This window comes from Globicephala melas, chromosome 2 (assembly GCF_963455315.2).
Source record: "Globicephala melas chromosome 2, mGloMel1.2, whole genome shotgun sequence".
Taxonomy (NCBI): Eukaryota; Metazoa; Chordata; class Mammalia; order Artiodactyla; family Delphinidae; genus Globicephala; species Globicephala melas.
In genome coordinates, this window is record NC_083315.2 from 162,343,089 (window position 1) to 162,365,399 (window position 22,311).

Sequence of the window (22,311 nt, forward strand, 5' to 3'; positions counted from 1 at the left end):
GGAAATAAGCACCTCGTTGTGTTCCAGACAGGCAATCATGATCTCTGACAAAATAACGACGCCAGTCCGTCCCACGCCAGCGCTGCAGTGGACCAGTAACGGAGGGTTGGGGCTTTTTGGTTCACTTGTACTATTTGTATGGCGTCGAACAGACTGGATCTCTTCAAGGTATGCTGTGAAATATCAATGAAACAGAAAAATACAAAGGGATTAAGGCCTATCAAATTGACAATTTTCAGATCATCTCCACTGACTGAGAAAACTCCAGATACAGAGCACCAGGTGCCAATTAACCAACCCCAACTATTAACTGACAGTGTGATCTTGGGCAAGTCCCTGACTCCTCCTGGGCTTCCGTTTTCTCATCTACAAAATGAAAAGGAGGAGAAACTCTCTAGGAGTCAGTAATGGCATTCTACTCATTACCAAATTACACTTTAAAACCTCTTCTGTTAAGCCTCCCCTAAACACTTGAAATTTTTATTTTAAAACAAGCCCACAGCTTACATGGGACAACATAAAGGAAATACAGGAAATGTTTCAGGAACTTAAGTCTTCCTCTCTGTGGTGGATTTAACAGCTCTGCAAAGGCTGTGCTGGGAATGAAGATACTTACATAAAAATCCCTTGAGGTCCTCTGGACAGCCATGCTCAGGCCAGTCTGTGTACTGGAGATGCCACACTGTCCTCTCCTGCCCCGTGAGAAGGTGCTTCATCTTCAAGCCCGTGGTGGCATAGCAGCCAGAGTCTGTGCGGAACCGGGTGGTGATCTTAAACCTTCCATAGGTGACAGTGTTGTGCCTGGAACCAAGGCGTGGCCAATACCTAAAGCTCTTCTCCCTTCCACCCTCCTGTTAGAGACAAGTGCAGTTAAAACACAATACAAGAGCCAGCAAAGGATGCCCCTCACAGAGAGCATGTCTGAAACTCAGAACTGCAACCTTACCCTGCCCCTTTTTCTAAAAGTCAAGATTACACATGATCAACATAAACTGTTTTTCTGAGGCTGAGAAAATCAATTAAGAGAAATGAGTACTTACCTCTTCTGCTGTCACCATTGCTATAATTGCAATTCCCTGTTCCCACACCATCTGCCAAAAGTCCTGACAGGTATTTTGTAATGGTCCCTGAGTGGCAATATAATCCCATTCAATTCCACTGACAGAGACCTGAAATTAGAAAAGGTTTTAAAAGAAATTAATATGTATGTGTATAATACATGTATATACATTTGTTCATGGTAACATGAAAAAAGCAAACTGAAATATTCAGCAGAATAAAGAAAGACTTTTATCTTATTCTTTTTCCTTATTAGTGCCATTTCCATTACTGATATCTTTATAAACGTATGCGCTATGAATTCACATAATATCTATGTGACCTAGGGCAATTTCCTTAAGCTCTCCAAATTTCAATTTTCATCTATACAACAAAAATATTCCCTACCCTCATGTTGTCAGGATTAAGCGAGCCAATATGTATGGTGCCCTGCACATGATAGGTTCTTAATAAATTACTGTTATTGCTGCTGTTAGGTTCTTCTCATAAAAATAATATCAACGTCATCATATCCCAAATCTCAAACACAATTTTCCCTCGTGAAGTACTACACACATTGGATCAAGTACTAGCAATTGAGTCAAAACCTAAGTTAAACATCAAATTTCTAGGGGAAAAAAGTCTTCCTGCCTAAGGAGTTCACCTCTGAACTTCTGAGTCAGGATCACCCTCCATACTAAATTTCCACTTAGGATTTAACCTCCTTGAAAACAGTCTAATATAATAATTACAGGATTTGTAGTCAGGAAATCTGGGTTAAATCTCGGCTCCCCCACTGCTGAGTGACGACCATAACCGCTTTCCGAGTGCCCCGAGTGTAAACCCTGGGCCACGCACCCTTTCCACTCATGCCCCCATTTAAGGCTGCAGCTGAGTCACACCCCCATCCTCCCACTGGGCCCGTGGTGGGTGGCACCAGGCACCACAGCGAACAAGAACCAGGGAGGAAGGATCTGATGGGGAGCAAAATGGGGGAGGTCAGCACTTCCTTATTCAGAGATAAGTACAACGAGGTCCCACACTGCTAAGTGGTCGATCCACGAATTCTGAAGTCAGACTCCTTCCACTGTTCCTCGGGCTGTCTCTGAAGATTCTGAAATACCACCACAGAACCACAATGTTATTCAACCCTCATCCACCCAGTCATGGGAGACCGGCTAAGCTATTCCAAAGAGATGCTCAGTTTTTAAATAACTTATGCCCATGTTTAAAAAGCTTGTGCACAAATTCCCAAAGACCATCAAGGGTACTGGCTTTCACAGGCAGACTGCTGGGCCTCTACAAAGTCTTAAGTGTGAAACGGCTCTCATCAAACATCACTTGCAAACTAAATAAAATGTGGGAAAGAAGGAAAATAACACCTGCCCATAGACACTTACTCATTCACTCACTATAAGGAAATTTCTTCTTCCAGAAACAACGAACTGACTCTCCAGCCAGCATGGAGAAGACAGAGCATCTGGCTTTTCTCACCTTCCTGTTGTGAATCATCACTTTTCCATTTTAATGGGTGTAACGTTACCCCAGTTAAACGGCATTATACTGTTTACAGGGAAAAAGCAGCACTGCTTAAGAACAAAATAATGTTTAAAAATGATTAAAAGAGGGACCTCCCTGGTGGCACAGTGGTTAAGAATCCGCCTGCCAATGCAGGGGACATGGGTTTGATCCCTGGTCCAGGAAGATCCCATATGCTGTGGAGCAACTAAACCCATGCGCCACAACTACTGAGCCTGTGCTCTAGAGCCCACGTGCCACAACTACTGTAGCCCGCACGCCTAGAGCCTTTGCTCTGCAACGAGAAGCCACCGCAATGAGAAGCCCGCGCACCACAACGAAGAGTAGCTCCCGCTCGCCGCAACTAGAGAAAAGCCTGTGCGCAGCAACGAGGACCCAACACAGCCAAGAATAAACTAATTAATTTTAAGAAATTGTTCTTATAAAATATTTAATGGCTACAAAAGAAAATAAATGATTAAGAGGGACTTCCCTGGTTGTCCAGTGGTAAAGAATCCGCCTTCCAATGCAGGGGACGCGGGCTTGATCCCTGGTCGGGGAACTAACATCCCATATGCTGCAGGGCAACTAAGCCCACGCGCCACAACTACAGAGCCCACACGCCCTGGAGCTTATGCACCACAACTAGAGAAGAGAAAACCTGCACGCCACAACTAGAGAGAAGCCCATGCGCCACAATGAAGAGCTGGCGCACCACAACAAAAGATCCCGCATGCCTCAACGAAGATCTCTCGTGCCGCAACTAAGACCCGACGTGGCCTAAAAAATAAAAATAAATAAATTAATAAATTTAAAACTGGGAGAATGCTAGAAAGGCTGGAGGCACGGAAGTACTTAAACTTGTAACAATCTTAAAAAAAAATGACTAAGAGAGTATGCAAAGAGTGCAGATGGTACCACCATAAGGAAAAGCTTTGGTAAACACCAGACACTTCTTTTACATAAAAATGCGTGTAGGTATGTGATAAGGGAAAACTAGCAATTCAGTTGCTCTTGAGAGAATTTATGAGCTATAAAGAGGTCTTCAGATTTAGAAGCACAAAGTTCTCAAGTCAGACAAATGAGTGGTCCCGGAGTCCCGGTAACAATGCTGGGCGCAGAGGGATCCAACACGTGGAGGGAGCAAACACTGTGTGTCCAGCTTTGGTGTATGGATTTCCCAACTTACAGTACAGTTTGTCCCAACGATTCAAAACTAGGATGTTTTTAGAAAACAGACATGAATACAATTCTTACCATTCTCCTAATTTAACTGGAAACTTCACATCCTGTGTATCACTCTAAACATTCCCCTCACCTTAATATGTGACGCGTTGATGTAACCGGTATTGTTTTCTTTGGTTGGGACCAGTTCCACTCTGGCGTCGTCATAGGGAAGAACATCTTGGAACCGATTTCTTTCTGCATTTTCAGGGAGTCGTGCTGTTGAGCACTCCCCATCAACGAGCCGCTTTTTAAGAATTCTTTCATATTCTGTGAATACCATTCCTTGTTCTAACCGCTGTTCCAGAATTTTACACTGAAAAATAGAAAGTGAGGAATAATATGAATACAGTCCCATGCCACAGCTGCATTTTGACCGTATACTTGAAATCTCATTTTCTTTTTCAAGTCCAGTATTATCCAATATTGAAAATTCTAGATGAAACCAAAGTTAAATTTAACAAGTCATAACAACAAAAGAACAAATGAAATAATCTTATTGGTGAGAAACATGATGCAAAGTTCTGTGTAAACTTGGCCTAAAACAATTCGTTGAATTCATCTTCTCTAAATCTACAGCCAATTATGTGACTCCCTAAGAATGGAAAATTCTCCTGGAGAACAGTAAATCCTGAAGTAGGATAATCAATTCCAACCTCTATGAACAAATGCTGCAATTTTATGATATATATAAAAAACAGAAAACATTATTGGAAACTATCTCCAGGATCCAGTTGTAAGCAAATTAATTTTTGCTTAGCATAATTCATGCCTGTCTAATTTTGATATAATAGAACCTCATAGCAAATACATCTCAGTCACAAAGTTTTGAAAAATTCAGTAACCGTTCACTGTTAAGTTTTCGATGTAATGAAAGCAGTCGATATCTGCTTTCCTTCCTATGTGTACGCATTTGCACATTTCCTCTAACTTCATGGCCAGAAGAAGGTAAAGAACAGTATTCAGAAACGAACAGACAAAAATCAACATTTAGCCTGAAATTATCCATTAAGACATTAGCTATAAATTTGTCCCAGTTTTGAAGGCCAGATGACAAAATTCCTAACACTCATTTATAATTATCAAATGTGTTAGAAAATTCAGTAAAATCTCAAGAAGGCAGTTCTGCAACACTGTATCAGCTGTTCCAGGGCAGGCGTGCAGACCCGTGGTCCGGTACGTACCCTCTCATCATTCGTGGCTCTGGCAGGCACCTCTTTTCCTTCATCAGGCAGAGGCAGTCGAGACAGGGAGAGTCCATTTAGGGCAGCCAGTTTGAGAGGACCAATTTTTTTTGCATCTACTCGGCTCTTTTTCATTCCCTACAAAAATATTTATATGTATATATCAAATATACACAAATACAATCCCTTTGAAAAGAGATTTCAATGGACTGAAGACAGTTAACAGAGGGTGGGTTCTCCTAAACCAACAACCACAGGAGAGCTTACACTCCACACACACACACACACACACACACACACACACACACACACACACACACACACACACGTTTGTTTCACAAAGATTAGGAGGAAGACATTCCTTTTAAGGCCAAAGCCCTGATAAGTCTTCCAGATATAAGGTTTTGAAATGCAACTGGTTTCAGGGCTCTGTTGTAATGAAAGGTGAGGCTCCAAGCAGACAGGACTCCTGAATATCAAACCGTGACACACACAAAAACCAGCTGCAATCCACAAAGAGGGTTTTAAATGCAGTCACCTCATTGCAATAAGCTTTTATACATTTAAAAAAAATAACAATTCGTTCTTTTTCAATGTCTTCTCTGGTGGCTCTATTGTATTCTACATTCTGTTGCAGACTTGTGTGACCTGCGTTAGCTCACCACACCTCTGGTAAATGCAGTTAGAACCACCACATTTTTAAATGAGGAGAACATTATTATACCAAGAGAGGGTACAAGAGAGGGCACAGACGGAATTCTGTCTCCTGAAAACTGGTGTTTCCTAAAGTTATTATTAAAGCCAATGATTTTGCTCTCCGAGGCAAACGAGCCCAAGAATGCCAAGTCTTCAATAGTCTACACCTCCTTGGAAGCCATCGTAATTATCACGACTGTAGCCCTAATTTGACAGAAAGGGTTTTCTCAGTTCTATCTCATAAATGAAATCAGCAGTTCTCTTCTGTCTCATAAATAAAATCAACTTTACTGCAGCTCTGTCAGCCTTGGAGAGAGGGAGGCTACACAGACTAAAAGGTTCCTGCTTAGGCTAAAATGTCATGATTCTCATGTGTGCAGAAAACAGTGGTGTGCAGAAAGCAGGTAAATGTTTAACAACGGACTTTGTGGCAGGAGACTGGGAACAGTTCTGATGTGTGAAGTTTGCCAGGTTCCACGGTACAAATACTCCCATCACAGCTAATTTCAATCTGCCAGTGGAAAATCAGAGGCCTCACAAGAGCCTGAAAATTTAACACTCAGCTCCCACCAGCCAGCAGAGGTGGCTCCAGCACTGCTTGGCCTGAAAATGACTCAAAAGGCCCCAGCACACGTGTGCTGGATGATTGGTAAGGTCAGTTCTAAAGCCAGTATTTTTTTAAAAATTTATTTTATTTTATTTTATTTATTTTTGGCTGTGCTGGGTCTTCATTGCTGCGCATGGGCTTTTTCTAGTTGCAGTGAGCGGGGGCTACTCTTCGTTGCGGTGCGCCGGCCTCTCATTGTGGTGGCTTCCCTTGTCGCGGAGCACGGGCTCTAGGTGCGCAGGCTTCAGCAGCTGTGGCTTGCAGGCTCTAGAGTGCAGTAGTTGTGACGCATGGGCTTAGTTGCTCCACAGCATGTGGGATTTTCCCGGACCAGGGCTTGAACCCGTGTCCCCTGCATTGGCAGGCAGATTCCTAACCACTGCACCACCAGGGAAGCCCCAAAGCCAGTATTTGAAGAAAGGGTCTTATAGTCAAAACTCACTTCAAATACCCCTTACTTAGCCCTCAGAGTACAAGAGCATGGTTTTAAATGTACATAAGACTAAGGGTGAAACAAAAACTCCTTATACCGATGCACAAGCACTCAAACCGGTCTACCTTTTCCAGATAGCAATCAAGTCGCCATAGGTGGAGATGGGTGGAGAATTCTAAAATGTTCCTGCTTCTCTGCAATTTATTTCACTGTTTTTAATACTAAACCTCTAGAACCATAATTCTTATTAGTATATTCGCTTGCTGTAACAATTAAAATAATGGCCACCCTGAGTTACTATGAAGGGGGTCAGAGGATTAGCAGGGGGTTGGACTCTTCAGCTCTTGGGAAGCCAGTAAGTTAAATGTATGATGCCACCTCACAGTAATAAGTTAAACTTGACTGAGCATTTTCCCCCAACAACTCTCTGGGGTCATCTCGGTTACAAATGAGAAAATGGGAGTCAGAGAGATTAAGTTGTTTGCCCAGTGTCACACAGCTGCCTCTTTATACATGGCAAATAGGGTCAACACAATAAAAACCGTGCATTAAAATCAGTTATGCTGCATCATAGAATTTAGAAAGCACTTTTCATGCCTAACCCTATGTGGGACCTAACACAATGCCACAGCAGACAGAGGAGGGGTGACCGTCCTGTGTTACGGATGGAGAAGCTGAGGCTCTGGTGTGTGAAGGGCCCGGCCCACTGGGCAGAGAACTAATGAATGGCAGGTTCTAGACTCAGACCCAAGTTTTCCACTCTTAGGTCCTGTACCTTTCCTGAGCCACAGCTGCCATTCACATTCCTTAAGTAGGGAGATCCCTTATGCGAAAAGAAGGGGTGAAAAAGGATAATCCAATCACATAATCTCACTAATACTATAGGTCTAGAAGTCAATGGGGGGAAATTTTGTATTTTTAGAGAACCACACCGATAGAAGTCCTCAGATTTAGCAGAATTTGCTGGGCCATTCAAAACTACAGGGACAATAGCCTTGAACACTGGACTCTACTCAAAACAAGTATCATTCGGGGAAAGACTCAGGTCACACATAAAAACTATGTTCATGATGTAATCAGTGAAGAGTGTCAACTATGAGAGGGCCCCGTCCAGCTGGCTCAGGACTCAGGCAGTTACTTCGGGAGACACGTCCACACCCTGTCCTGCCCTGAATCACTGATTGTGAGCCCATGCCCTCCGCTTCAGCCGACCTGAGACACTGGCCTTTACTGTCAGACAGATGAGTAAGAATGTACTCCCAAGAAAAATTTAAAATAAATTTACAATTCCAACCCATTAAAAGAAAACACGTTTAAATTCACGGCACTACTGTAAGTAGTTTGAGTCTGTGTATACTGATCTATTTCATAACCACTATAATATTGTGTGAACTTTCCTCCTGCTTATGAAGATGTCTGTAGCATCTTAGAAGATCTAATAATACACTAGGGCAGAACCACATTTGTGACGCGCCCTCAGGTCTGAATATGCCCACCAGCAAAAATGGGGAGAGGAGTCCCTAGCTGCCAGGACACTGGGAGCAACTGGGAGACAGAATGCATAGGCTAATTAATCACTTTCACTTGGCAGGAGCGCAGGGCACAGGGAATGGAGCCCTGGGCAAGGAGGAGCCTGAGCAAGGAAGCCAGATGACTCAGAGTGGACACGCTGACATGACAATGCCACACATGCCTGGGCAAAGCTGAGGAACTCAGAGTTAAAAGGTTTCAGTGGAAAGACAGAGAATAGCAAAGCTTAGACAAGGAATTATTACTTAATAAAATATACTACTTCGATGCAGAACAACGTAGAAGATAGGAGAACCAGTTGCGGAGATAAATATGGGTTTAAAATTTCAGTTCGGTCACTCATTAGCTGTGTGACCTTGGGAAAGTTACTTAATATCTCAGAGTCTATTTTCTCATCTGTAGAAACAATAGGCCTGTTGTAAACTGGACATGGTAAAGCAGATGGCCTGCTCAGCACATGGTAAATGCTCTGGGAATGGCAGCTAGAGATGATGTTATGCTCTTTTATATTTTGCCTCAAGTAGATAAAAAGTGCTTAAACCACGGTTATTTATCATCCTGAATATTAAGGAGCTGCATTTTCTACAAGGGACCTTCCTTGGGTTCTCAGTTCACTCAGTCTCTCTTTTAAAGAGACCTGGAGGTAGGAATGTAAATTGGTGCAGCCACTATGGAGAACAGTATGGAGGTTCCTTAAAAAACTACAAATAGAACTACCATATGACCCAGCAATCCCACTACTGGGCACATACCCTGAGAAAACCATAATTCAAAAAGAGTCATGTACCACAATGTTTACTGCAGCACTATTTACAACTGCCAGGACATGGAAGCGACCTAAATGTCCATCGACAGATGAATGGATAAAGAAGATGTGGCACATATATACAATGGAATATTACTCAGCCATAAAAAGGAACAAAATTGAATTATTTGTAATGAGATGGATGGACCTGGAGTCCGTCATACAGAGTGAAGTAAGTCAGAAAGAGAAAAACAAATGCCATATGCTAACACACATATATGGAAACTAAAAAAATGGTACTGATGAACCTAGTGGCAGGGCAGGAATAAAGACACATACGTAGAGAACAGACTTGAGGACATGGGGTGGGGGAGGGGGAAGGGGAAGCTGGGACGAAGTGAGAGAGTGGCATGGACATATATACACTACCAAATGTAACATGGATTTCTAGTGGGAAACAGCCGCATAGCACAGAGAGATCAGCTCGGTGCTTTGTGACCACCTAGAGGGGTGGGATAGGGAGGGTGGGAGGGAGGTTCAAGAGGGAGGGGATATGGGGAATATGTATACTTACAGCTGATTCACTTTGTTGTACAGCAGAAACTAACACAACATTGTTAAGCAATTATACTCCAATAAAGATATAAAGAATAAATAAAGAGACCTGGAGCTCTTGGGTTTTTTATCTTGACAAAGTGCCACCTTCCAGCTCCAGAATCACCCTCCAGCCCTCAGAGGTCACAGCCCAGCAGTTCAAGCTGTACCCACACGGACTGCGACATAAGGAATACATTAGGGACACTTCGGGGAATGCTTCCCTCAGACCCCAAACAAGCAAACTGAACAAGAGCAGCCCTAGACCCTGCACCACAGCGGGGTATTTTTACGGGTGGCTGACAAAGCAATCCTGGCTAAAGTCGTGAAACCTTTACTCCCTTTTCCATCACACTGCATTACTAAAACTTCCCATTCATTCTTTCTCTTCCATTCCACAGAGCCTCCTACATTTACCTTTCACTTCACCTAAGTTATTACCTCCAGCAAAACCACGAAAATTCTAATCCCTCCCCATTATTTCCATAGATACTCAAACTCAAAGTATTACAAAATAAGACAAAAACTGGGCAAAATATGTGTTGGCTGCGGGGGGGGGGGGAGTTGAAACAACTTAAAAGGAAAAAAGCTGAAAAACATCATAAGTAATGAGTGAAAGAAAAGATGGATAGAGGGCAGAAGGCATTGAGAAAAGTCAGGTGCACAGGGCACCGTGCTGGGTTGGGTGACCCCCCCCCGGTGACCCCCCCACCCCCACCCCCGCACACTGAACGGCTCACCCCTAACGGCGGAAGCCCTTCTACGACATTCTTCTTTCCGGAGAGGAGATCTGACACCGGCCTCTTCTTCAGAGAGTCCCTCCTGGCGCGGTACCTCCCGGACGTGGTGAGGTCGGACTCGGACATGGAGGGCGTCAGCAGCCCGTCCCTCCTGGGCCGTGGGCCTTCCCCGGGCGTGGGAACTGGGCTGCCGGCCCTCCCCTTTCTCTCGGCCTCAGTGACGTGGGCCTTGGGCTCAAGGCTGTGCGTGGGGCCGGCGGCCGGGGGGCCGGGCGTGTGGGGGCCGCTCCGTGGGGCTTGCTGGGAGTAGCTGCCCCGGGGCGCCTGCGCCCCGCGCCCCTCCTCCAAGTCCTCCTCCTCCTCCTCGCTGCTGTGTATCAGCATGGTGGCGTCTGAAAGGGACTTTTTGTGACCGTATCTGCTCTGCTGCTCATCGTCCTCTTCTTGCTTTGTCCTTTCAGTGACGACGTTTGGCTGGGAGCCCGCGGAGACGGCCCGCGGAGCCACGTCCGCCGCTGACGCCGACATGGTCCTCTCCTTGAGCCGCAGGCCCTCAAAGCCGTGGGTCAGCCCGGCGATCTCAATGCTGTTCCTCTTCTGGAGATGGGCGTGCCGGGCTGAGGTCAGGGGCTCGCTGACCTCCTGCAGGGAATGCGCCACCGGCAAGCTGTCCTCCTGGAACGTCTGGACAGAGTGATGGACCCGCCGGGTGATGAGATCGGGGTTGCTGCTGCTGATGTAGAGGTGGCGGGACAGGTCAGGGGTGCTGTTGGCGGGCCTGGGGTACGGGTAGGGGGGCGGCGGGCGGTACACCTGCGTCCTCATGATGTTGGGGGCTGGGTAGTCCCGGGCCTGGAGCTGCACGTTGGTCAGCTCGGGCACGCTGACGGCACCCACCACCGGCCGCCTCTCTGCGGGGTATGGGTAAGGGGCCTGGCTGTGGAAACTGTAATTCAGGTTGAACGGGTAGTGGGCCGACGGGGGGGAGCTGAAGTGCGCATGCTCCCGGATCTCGGGCTGGCTGTAGACCAGCGCATCGGGCCTGCTGTACGCGTACGAGCTGCCGATGTTGAGGTTTCTCAGCGAGTGGCTCTGCCTCTCGGCGGGCGCCAGGCCTCTGTGGAGCTGCTTCATCACCGTCTCATAGTCGGGGGTGGGGCGGTAGGACGGGGGGATCAGGGCGCTGTGCCGGTGCGACGGGACGTAGTCAGGCCTCATGATGTCACTCCCGGTGATGCTTGGGTTCGAGGACATGGGTGAGGGCTGCAAGTAGGGCTGGGGGTTATTTAAGGAGCTGGTGCTGTGTGCACTGTAGACACTGCCGTTGCGGAGGCGACCACTCAGGTCAATCTGGGCTCGATCCAAACTTGTCTGAGAGTGACAGTAGTATCCATTCTGGTTGGTCACAAACAGGTTATCTGGGGGGAAAAACAAAACATTTAAAATGTATATTTTAGGGCTTCCCTGGTGGCGCAGTGGTTGAGAGACCGCCTGCCGAGGCAGGGGACACAGGTTCGTGCCCCGGTCCGGGAAGATCCCACATGCCACGGAGCGGCTGGGCCTGTGAGCCATGGCTGCTGAGCCTGCGCGTCCGGAGGCTGTGCTCCGCAACAGGAGAGGCCACAACAGTGAGAGGCCCGCGTACCGCAAAAAAAAAAAAAAATGTATATTTTAAAATGAGATTTTCTGAATGTACAAAAGTGGCAATTACTCTAGACAAATACTGAGACAGGCCCCGAACGTTGATGACATTCTCAGCGTACCTCATGAAACTCCACCCTGAAGTGACCTGGCTCTAGCCACAGCTCTGAGTGACCCTGGACAGGGGGTTTCTGGGAGCCTCGCCTCCTCATCTAGAGAATGGGGATGGCCCTGCCTACTCTAAGGGTGGTATTCAGGATGTGACACCCAATAAAGAGCAGCCAAATCTAAGTCCAATATTGAGAGTACAACTGTGCCACAAAACACTCTTTTTCTGAAAGTCAAAAACGTGTTTTACTAGAGACACAAAGCAGGCTTTCTGGAAGTCTGGGGGACTGCAGGCAGAGATACTGTTCAGGGCTTTGGGTCTCTGACTCTGCTTTCTCCCCTCACTGGAGATGTGGCCTTGATGATGCTGAGCTAGCTCAAGCACCAACTGTCTGTAAACAGTTCCTTAAATGAAACTCTAGGCGGGCTGTATAGATTCTTCCACAGTGAAGACACAAAAGGGCAATAGTTGGGCAGGATCTGAGCCTCTTCAGGTCCAACAGTGTCACCAGTAGCTGTATACCTCACTAGGGGCCAGACGCCAAGAAGACCCTTGCTAAGACAGCCACTCCTGCCCCCTGCTCCAGCCCCCATGCTGCAGTAAGACTGGGGTCCCAGCTAGCAGGATCTAGCTTGGCTGTGTGTGCACCTGGTCGGGGCTGGTAGGAGGCATGTTTCTTCAGTCCAACCTGTAGTTCACCTGGAAAACTAACGAGGGTGATTTCTAACCATCAGAGAACAGTTGCCATCGAAAAGCATTCTTTTTTCGATTCAAAAGCCTCTTGGCAGTTTAAGTGCCAAACGATTATCAAAGTGAACATGCCACAGCCTCGTGTGTGGCACATACAGCCACAAAGGGATGGGCCTCAGACGCACCACTGTTTCTTCCTGTGGACACGCAATGCTTCCTTGTTCCTGTCCATTTCCCGTATCTGGAACACTCTGCAATGTGCGTCTACGGAGTCCCCTCTACTCACTGCTGTCACAGCTCAGCCTCGTTCAAGCCCGTCCAGACTCGCACAATACCCGCCGGCCTGGCCTCCCCATCTCCAGGCTCCTCTGGGTACTCCATGAACCATTCATTTACGAGTCTGTATGTGTAAAAGACTATGCTAAGAACTAACGGGGGGAAAATGACTGGAATCCAGATAAATATAAAGGCAAAGGTGTGTACCCAAATCACCAGAATCCAAGGAAGAAGCTTGACAATGAAAGGAGATAAGCGTTACAGGAGTCCGGAGGAGAGGAGGATCGCTTCCAGCTTGGGCCAGGCTGATGGGACAGGGAGAAGACCAAGAACAGCCCCCCAGGGGATACAGCCCTCAAGGGGCCTTGGAGTATGAGGGTGGGGTTTCATCAGTAGCCGGGCTCTCTACCTCTGAGTGCGCGCGGATCACTCGGATCCCACCCAGCAATCTCCAGGCTCCCTTCTCCTTGCCACCGTGCCCAACATTCCAGATGGAAAGGGACCCCAGCCCGAGTCCCTGGGGCAGGCTGACGTGGAGCAGAGCCCTCCTGCCAGTGCACAATGGACACGGGTAACCTGAGAAAGAAGTAAGCTTTCCTGTGTAAGCCACTAAGAGTTTAGAATTGCTTCCCACACGGCAGCCTAGCCCATCCTGACTGGGTGGAAGCATGTGGGCAGGAGGGTGCATGGGATAAGGACCCTTGTGGGTGACAGAGCAGTGCGGGCAAAGCTGGGAGACGAGGTACAGAGGGCGTGCTCGGTCTGGCTGGAGTACCAGGTAGCCGGAGACGGTAGAGAACAGTGGGGAATAAGACAGGAAGAGTAGCATGAAGAAACATCACAGAGAACGTTGAACACTAGACAAAGGAACGATCGTCAGGGAGATGGGATAAGATGAGCCTGGCTGCTGAGTGTCAGGTGAACCAGGGAGAGTGGGGATTGAAGACTGAAGATATCAGCAGCTATGATGCAAGAACTAATGAGACGTTTAAAAAAAAAAAAAAAGAACTGGATTAGCAGCAGAGGGACAGGGCGAAGGGGACATGGAAGAGGTGTTACATGGAGTTCATCAGAGGCAATAGGGTTTGCAACTGTCGTGGTATTGAAGGCAAAAAGAGAAAAGAAAAATTACATGCAGTTTGGAATCCAAGTAACCAGGAGGGTGACTTCGTCGTAAAGAAGTAAGGAACTTGGGCAAAGGGACTTGTGGACTAGAGTGATGGGCTCAAATGCAGGATGTCAGTCTTCAGCAAGCTGTAATGGTGGATAATATTCACTGAGTGCTTCCCACTCAGCCGGGTAGCCCGCTGAGGGCTCACATGCAGTAGCTCCTTTCACTGCCCCAACAGTTGTCAGACAGATGAAATGTGGGGCTGGAGCATAGCAGTGATGACGGGGTGGGAAACACAGACAGTCATCTTCGCTGAAACCCGAACCATGGATGAAACGAGGCTGCTGCAGAAGCCCGCGGGGGGGAGAAGAGGCACTGGGCAGACTCTGGGAGCAGTGAACACCGATGGTACAGGAGGAGGGAGAACCCAGCGCAGGGAAGAGAGGTCTGTCAATAGCCTAGACTGCTGGAATCGGATGGGAAGGAGAATGTGCGGGGCTCTGGGGACCTGTGAGAGGGCAGCTTGAACAGAGTAGCAAAGGTAGGAGAAGTAAAGGGGTAACCAGGAGGCAGAAGGAGCACAAACGTGTTACTCTCAGAAGTGGGGTGAAAAATGAAAGAAAAAAATAATTCAAACTGCAGTTTGAAGAGAGAAGAGAGGAAAAATAGTAGGATGCTTACAGATGGAGGAAAAGGGATGAACAGCAAGGAAACACTAACAGTGCAGAGAGAAGAGCCTTTTCCTGGAAGTGGGTGGGAGCTGGGGTCACAAAACCAAAGGAGGGCAGTGTGCAAGGAGGAGAAGACCGTGAAGAAGGTGAAAACATCCTGAGGGGGACACTCTGGGAACCCAGAGCCCAATCCATCCCCTCCCACCCACCCGTCGCACTGCACAGAAAGTCTCATCTTACACACAAGGCCTGGCACCAGCAATGCGTCACCACCCACCTTCCAGTCCCTTCACACACCATGTTCTACCGGTTCCCTGTGGGACTGAGTCCAGCCACCCTCTTCCTTGTTTGTGCCAATGCATTCACTATCCACACCCCCTTCACAAAACCAGGAGCAGCAATCCCAACAGGAACCTGCCTCTCTCTACATAGGGAAATCTACCCATCTTTTGAGGTCCAAAAAGCCTTTCTCAGTCTCTCCAACATGATGAGCAATTGCTCGCTCTCTCTCATCACAACAATCATGTTCTCTTTGTATTTAAGTTATTTGTGTACTTGTCTCATCCTCCACTATTAGAATCCAAGCTTCTTGAGATACGGAATTACTTCTCTGCGTAAATCTCCTCAGCCTTTATAGCAGAGCCCTGTAGGCAGAGTCTGTAAAACGAATGCTGGAGATTCAGCTTCGGAGGCGCTGTTTAAATACAGCTCCCTTTACCCATCATGTGAAAGAGGAACGCAAATACATAAAAATAAAATGTTTAATACTTTACAGTGGGAAGGTCTCAGGCAGGAAAAAACAAAATGAGCTTGGGACATCCCAGAGCTGGAAAGCAAGGAAGCACTCAAAGGCTACTGGGGTGTGTTAACAGGACACGGGAACCACCTTGAAGGAGCGCCTGTGGGCCAAACTTGAGCATCAAAATTTGATATTGAATATTTTCCACCCATTTCCAAAAAACTGACTTTATAATGGCAGCTTCTTCTATGAATCCAGGTTGGCTATAATCATGACAACAACTTTGGATGTAACTTCAGCCAAAAACTATCCTGGCTTCAAGATCTCCAAGTCCTCATTAATTTACTCATAATAATTTTGTAAGGCATTTCAGAAAGAGTGTACTTTACCTTGGGAAGAAGTGTACGGTTCTGTATAATGTCCATTATAATGCAGCTGGGGTGGGGGAGGCATCACATAGGGCTGGGGTTTAGGCTAAGAAATGGAAAATTGGAAACAGCATTAAAACACATTGCCTATGTAATATGTGTACAGTAATTTTCTGCTGGTTTCTTTCTCTCCATTAAAAACTTCTAAAGCAGCCAAACGTATTATATATGAAAAATAAATATGAAGACCCTATAGCTCTTACCATATCTATCATTTTCAGTGTTTCATTTCAGTGTTTCATTTTCAGTGTATCATTTCAGTGTTTCATTTTCAGTGCCAGAATGGCAATGCTAAGCCCTATGCGCTGATATCAGACATCAGACAGCACAAGAAAACAAGCTGTATCCAAAAAGTTAAGAGCAAGAAGGAATAGACAAAAATTTCCTGAATTCTTATATAAACAATTGAACATAAGAAGCTTACATGTAGTATATTTAATCTTATTAGGCAAAATCATCTAGTATTTTAAATATCTACTGATTACTCTTGGCTAAGAGTCAAAAAATTTTTTTAACATCTTTATTGGCGTATAATTGCTTTACAGTGGTGTGTTAGTTTCTGCTTTATAACAAAGTGGATCAGTTATATATATACATATGTTCCCATATATCTTCCCTCTTGTGTCTCTCTCCCTCCCACCCTCCCTATCCCACCCCTCTAGGTGATCACAAAGCACAGAGCTGATCTCCCTGTGCCATGCGGCTGCTTCCCACTAGCTATCTATTTTATGTTTGGTAGTGTATATATGTCCATGCCTCTCTCTCACTTTGTCACAGCTTACCCTTCCCCCTCCCCATATCCTCAAGTCCATTCTCTGGTAGGTCTGTGTCTTTATTCCTGTCTTACCCCTAGGTTATTCATGACCTTTTTTTTTTTCCTTAGATTCCCTATATATGTGTTAGCATACGGTATCTGTTTTTCTTTCTGACTTACTTCACTCTGTATGACAGACTCTAGGTCCATCCACCTCACTACAAATAACTCAATTTCGTTTCTTTTTATGGCTGAGTAATATTCCATTGTATATATGTGCCACATCTTCTTTATCCATTCATCTGATGATGGACACTTGGGTTGCTTCCATCTCCTGGCTATTGTAAATAGAGGTGCAATGAACATTTTGGTACATGACTCTTTGAATTATGGTTTTCTCAGGGTATATGCCCAGTAGTGGGATTGCTGGGTAGTATGATAGTTCTATTTGTAGTTTTTTAAGGAACCTCCATACTGTTCTCCATAGTGGCTGTACCAATTTACATTCCCACCAGCAGTGCAAGAGTGTTCCCTTTTCTCCACACCCTCTCCAGCATTTATTGTTTCTAGATTCTTTGATAATGGCCATTCTGACTGGTGTGAGATGATATCTCATTGTAGTTTTGATTTGCATTTCTCTAATGATTAATGATGTTGAGCATTCTTTCATGTGTTTGTTGCCAATCTGTATATCTTCTCTGAGGAAATTTCTATTTAGGTCTTCTGCCCATTTTTGGATTGGGTTGTTTGTTTTTTTGTTATTGAGCTGCATAAGCTGCTTGTAAATTTTGGAGATTAATCCTTTGTCAGTTGCTTCATTTGCAAATATTTCCCCCCATTCTGAGGGTTGTCTTTTGGTCTTGTTTATGGTTTCCTTTGCTGTGCAAAAGCTTTTAAGTTTCATTAAGTCACATTTGTTTATTTTTGTTTTTATTTCCATTTCTCTAGGAGGTGGGTCAAAAAGGATCTTGCTGTGATTTATGTCATAAAGTGTTCTGCCTATGTTTTCCTCTAAGAGTTTGATAGTTTCTGGCCTTACATTTAGATCTTTAATCCATTTTGAGCTTATTTTTGTGTATGGTGTTAGGGAGTGTTCTAATCTCATACTTTTACATGTACCTGTCCAGTTTTCCCAGCACCACTTATTGAAGAGGCTGTCTTTTCTCCACTGTATATTCTTGCCTCCTTTGTCAAAGATAAGGTGACCATATGTGTGTGGGTTTATCTCTGGGCTTTCTATCCTGTTCCATTGATCTATATTTCTGTTTTTGTGCCAGTACCATACTGTCTTGATTACTGTAGCTTTGTAGTATAGTCTGAAGTCAGGGCACCTGATTCCTCCAGCTCCATTTTTCATTCTCAAGATTGCTTTGGCTATTCGGGGTCTTTTGTGTTTCCATATAAATTGTGAAATTTTTTGTTCTAGTTCTGTGAAAAATGCCAGTGGTAATTTGATAGGGATTGCATTGAATCTGTAGATTGCTTTGGGTACTAGAGTCATTTTCACAAAATTTTTAATATGAGTTTGGACCTAATATTTAAATATGTATAATATAATAAATATTATATATATTATATAAATATTAGGCTTAAGCTATGGAAAATCACCATTTCTTTGGTCAAATATCAGCACACTTTTGTGGTTCAAACTAAAAATTAACAGTGCTAAAAGCATATTTTATTAAGGAAGATGACATCACTAAAAGAAAAAGACCAATTGTATTTTTCCTTCTTTCTTACCAGAGACATCCTTGAAGAAGACCTCCTCCTAATTGGGTTCACTATGACGGTCTGAGTTTGCCTGTAAAATAAGACATGTCTTTGAGAAGAGCATATATATATATATACACACTCATATATACATAACCTTCCTAATTCTACCAAAATAAGTTAATAAGAAGTTAAAACAATAAATCTTCTAAAGCAAAAGACAAACTAATCCAATCATAAATTAGAGAAAAGAAAGGAGATTTTCTGTCCTTACCTGGGGCCTCGGCCCTTTCCTGATGCCCAGATCCCTCTGACCACACTCCAGGGTTTGAGCCTCATGGGGCATCAGTCACCTGGACTACCAGAGGGATGGGCAGCAGTAACTTTCCCTGGTCCATGTGGGTGGAACGTCTGGAGTGATCAGAAGCAGAGGGGAAAACAGGCCATGCCAGAGGGCCACAAACTCATCCCAAGGGAAGCAAGATTCAGTGCAAATGCATCTCTCCTGTAGGCCTGGCTCAGCACTGACCACCTCCATGAAGAGATAAGGTTATAACTTTGGAAACTTAAGAATCTATATTTCCTCTAAGGAACAAAGATAGGGAAAGAGAAACAGTAGGAAAATTCGTTTGGTGGGCCTGTGATAAAGCCATTCACTTTTCTTAGCAAGAAACTTCTCTCTGGTTTTAAGTGTACTTTTTAAAAAGGAATGAGAATATTCAGGAGTGCCGACTAATATTTATCAGATAATCTGAGATTTTAAGATATTCACAGCAAGCTCCATCTTTGAATAAACATAGCTCACAAACAAACAGAAAAGTCCTTTGGTAATTCAATCTTTTTAACACAGAGGTAGACATTTTTTTATTGTTGTTCTTATGTGTGGTCAGTTATATTGCAAATAAGAGCTAGGAACCTAAACACATAGGATTCTTGGCTGTGTTGATGATGTAATTTTGTCAAAGCACTTTTTGAAAAAACTTTGACCATTTGTTCCTAGCTCATGAGCATGTGACACATAATTACTAGTTACAGAAATATTTTGTGGGCTTCCCTGGTGGCGCAGTGGTTGAGAGTCCGCCTGCTGATGCAGGGGACACGGGTTTGTGCCCTGGTCCGGGAAGATCCCACATGCCGCGGAGCGGCTGGGCCCGTGAGCCATGGCTGCTGAGCCTGCGCGTCCGGAGCCTGTGTTCTGCAACAGGAGAGGCCACAACAGTGAGAGGCCTGTGTACCGCCAAAAAAAAAAAAAAAAAAAAAATTTGTGACCCTTGGTTATAGTGTTCTAAGGACTAATTACTGGAAAATCCACAAAGTAAACACTAGCTCCATTTAATCAGTAAATTTACCATAATCTCAAGCCTCATGTCTCATAAATTAACATTATTCTTAGCACTCTAACAACTGATTTCCTATATTCAAACCCTAAATATTAGCTAACTTTTACAAGATTTTTGAGATTAAAGATATTTTACTGATTATTAGGAGCTTATCAAGTAGCTACAGTTGCTTTCAAGAGTTGACTTTTTTTGATTAAATGCTTTCTTTAATAATATCCTTTTATTATCGCTGGAAGGTATTAAGATTGTTGATGAAGAATAGATGTCTCAAAAAAAAAAGATGTCTCTTTCCCAAAGGATGTTCCCCATTCTGCCAGTAATTATTACTTCACAATAATAAAATGGATGTTAATTCCATTAGACTGCAAAAATACCTGCATCAATTGGTAAAGCATCATATATTAGTAAAGGAGGAGGCCTCCTTAGTGGAACAAGTCAGGAGGGTGTGTCTGGGCCTTTTTTTCTTAAGCACTCCTTAAGTGCACATTAATATATTCTTAAAATTCGTGTCCAGAATCTGAAGACACTGCATTTTGTAGCCTTGAAATTTTCTTTCCCTTTACTCTCCATTGTTTAGGCCAACTGGGTCCTTTGAAGTTTATATTTAGTCCAGAGACTCAGTAAACTGACCAAACTTTTAAAGTACTATAAATTCAAAATTCACAGATGGGGAGAAAGGTTGCTGATAGAAACCTCCAACACCATGTCCAGGACTGCCCAGCAGAAACGAGAATAAACTTAAGCGTGTTAAACCCAAAATCCAAGGGTGCACAGCTTAGCAGCACAGGTGGCAACTCCCACACTCGGGATCTATTTTGGCACCTTGCTGGTGGCACCCAGGATGGAGGCGACACTGCCCCCTGGAGAGGCCACTTCTGCTGAACACAAACTAGTACGTCTTCCGCCTGCCAAAGTATGACGCAGGCAGCCACACCATCAGTTCTAATAGTCTAACCTCCTCCTTCTTCCTGCCAACATTCTTATAAAGGCAGTTTGCTCTGAGATCAGCTATCCTAAACTTAGTACGCAGGAGAAAATGGTGTAACTGTTGGTTGTGTTTTGGGGCAGTTACTATGCTGATGGGTGCTGCTAACACTGAGGCAGCTGAAAAACTTAGAAAAAAAAAAAAAAGAAAACCACTGGAATGCATGTACTGGAGATGACAAAATAAGAAACGGCTGCTAGCCCAAGTAAAACAAATGGTATTACTTACTGAAAACAGTGCTGAAGGCTATACCTGATTACCTCATGGGATCCTAACACCAACCCCATAAACGAGGCCAGTTATCCTGATTTTACAGATGAGGAAACTGATCCTTAGATTAAGTAAACTGCTCCTGGCCATGTGGCAAATAAGCAGAACTGGCACTTGAACCAGGCAGGTCTGTCGGACTCCTGAGCACAGGCCCCTAACAGCTGACTATCTGTCTCACCCCCTCCCAACCTCAACAGATTCGTAGGCTCCATGGAGGCAGACGACACACCATGGTACCACTGGTGCCTGGCACACAAGGAAGGTGCCAAACGTTTGCTGAATAAATGAATGAAATAGCGAGTGAGGACTGAAGTTGATGCTCATGGCTAAGCATTTCCAGTTGAGCTGTAAAGGCTGTGAATTGCTAAGAGTCATCCGACTTTCGCTTTGTGAGCTTCCTTTCTTATATATTTCTAGCTAGTGCAGAGGAGTGCGCTTTGGATGAACAAAAAATATGTTGGATGGTGGAAATACCTAGGAAATGTTGATCTTAATGACCTTCCTTTAACAGGATAGGGGTCACTCTCTTCTGCCCAGCCTCTCGCAGTCTCTTCAAGCCCTGCAGTAGGCCTCGAAGAAGTGGGGCAACCCCATCCCCTTCCAGGAGGGCCTACCCCAGTCAATCTCCTGATCACAGAAGTCTCCAGAACAGAGACCAGCTGCCGTATTCACCCATATTCAGTTTACACGTAAACTGCAGGGAACACAGACCAACCCTCTGACAAGGCTCAGCAAGCAGCCCACTGGTGACAGAAATCCAACTTCCCCCTCTAGAGAAAGTCTGTGGAAACGTCTACCACTTGGCTTTGCAGGTTGGGGGATACCAACCTCCCCTTCCCCCGCTCCCCCCAGAGAGGAGAGAGAAAAGCCTCCCATACCAAGACCCCTCTCAAGAGTCCTCTTCCCTTCCAGGCTCTTCTCATATAAATTCAGGAGGTCGATTATAGCATGACCAGTTCTGGGGCTTCGGGTGGGGAAGAGGGCGAGAGAAGTCATTTCACCTAAGAGATTGACATTACCTCATTTAATTCCTATTCCAACCCTAAAGAAATGTTAAGTAAAAGCCCCATTATCCCCATTTTATAAATTAAAAAGCAAAGAGATTGTTATCTAACATTTTTAAGGCTTGAGTGACATAAAAAAGATGATTGTTACCTAATGTACTTTGAAAGTGGAGAGAGAGAGCAAGACTGAAGATGGAGCACGCCATTCTATAAATTCTAAAATAGAGTCATCTAGGTCAAGGTTTGAGGACTCACATGAGGCCACCCCAAACAC

At 44.9% G+C, this 22,311-nt stretch overlaps 1 protein-coding gene across 3 annotated transcripts in view; it reads right to left on the reverse strand.

The window, feature by feature from the left end:
• PTPN21 (protein tyrosine phosphatase non-receptor type 21) overlaps positions 1-22,311 on the reverse strand; it is a 71,514-nt gene that overhangs the window by 6,797 nt on the left and 42,406 nt on the right. For 2 of the 3 annotated variants that reach the window (XR_004045082.2, XM_030883646.2), the window contains exons 11-18: positions 18,469-18,529; positions 15,936-16,020; positions 10,310-11,727; positions 4,965-5,102; positions 3,875-4,096; positions 1,041-1,169; positions 617-851; positions 13-173 (exon numbers count right to left, since the gene is read on the reverse strand). Coding sequence is in view for 2 of the 3 variants with exons in the window: in XM_030883646.2 (XP_030739506.1) it covers positions 13-173; positions 617-851; positions 1,041-1,169; positions 3,875-4,096; positions 4,965-5,102; positions 10,310-11,727; positions 15,936-16,020; positions 18,469-18,529 (2,449 nt within the window). In the remaining variant the exon portion in view is untranslated. The other variant, XM_030883649.3, reaches the window with a different exon arrangement.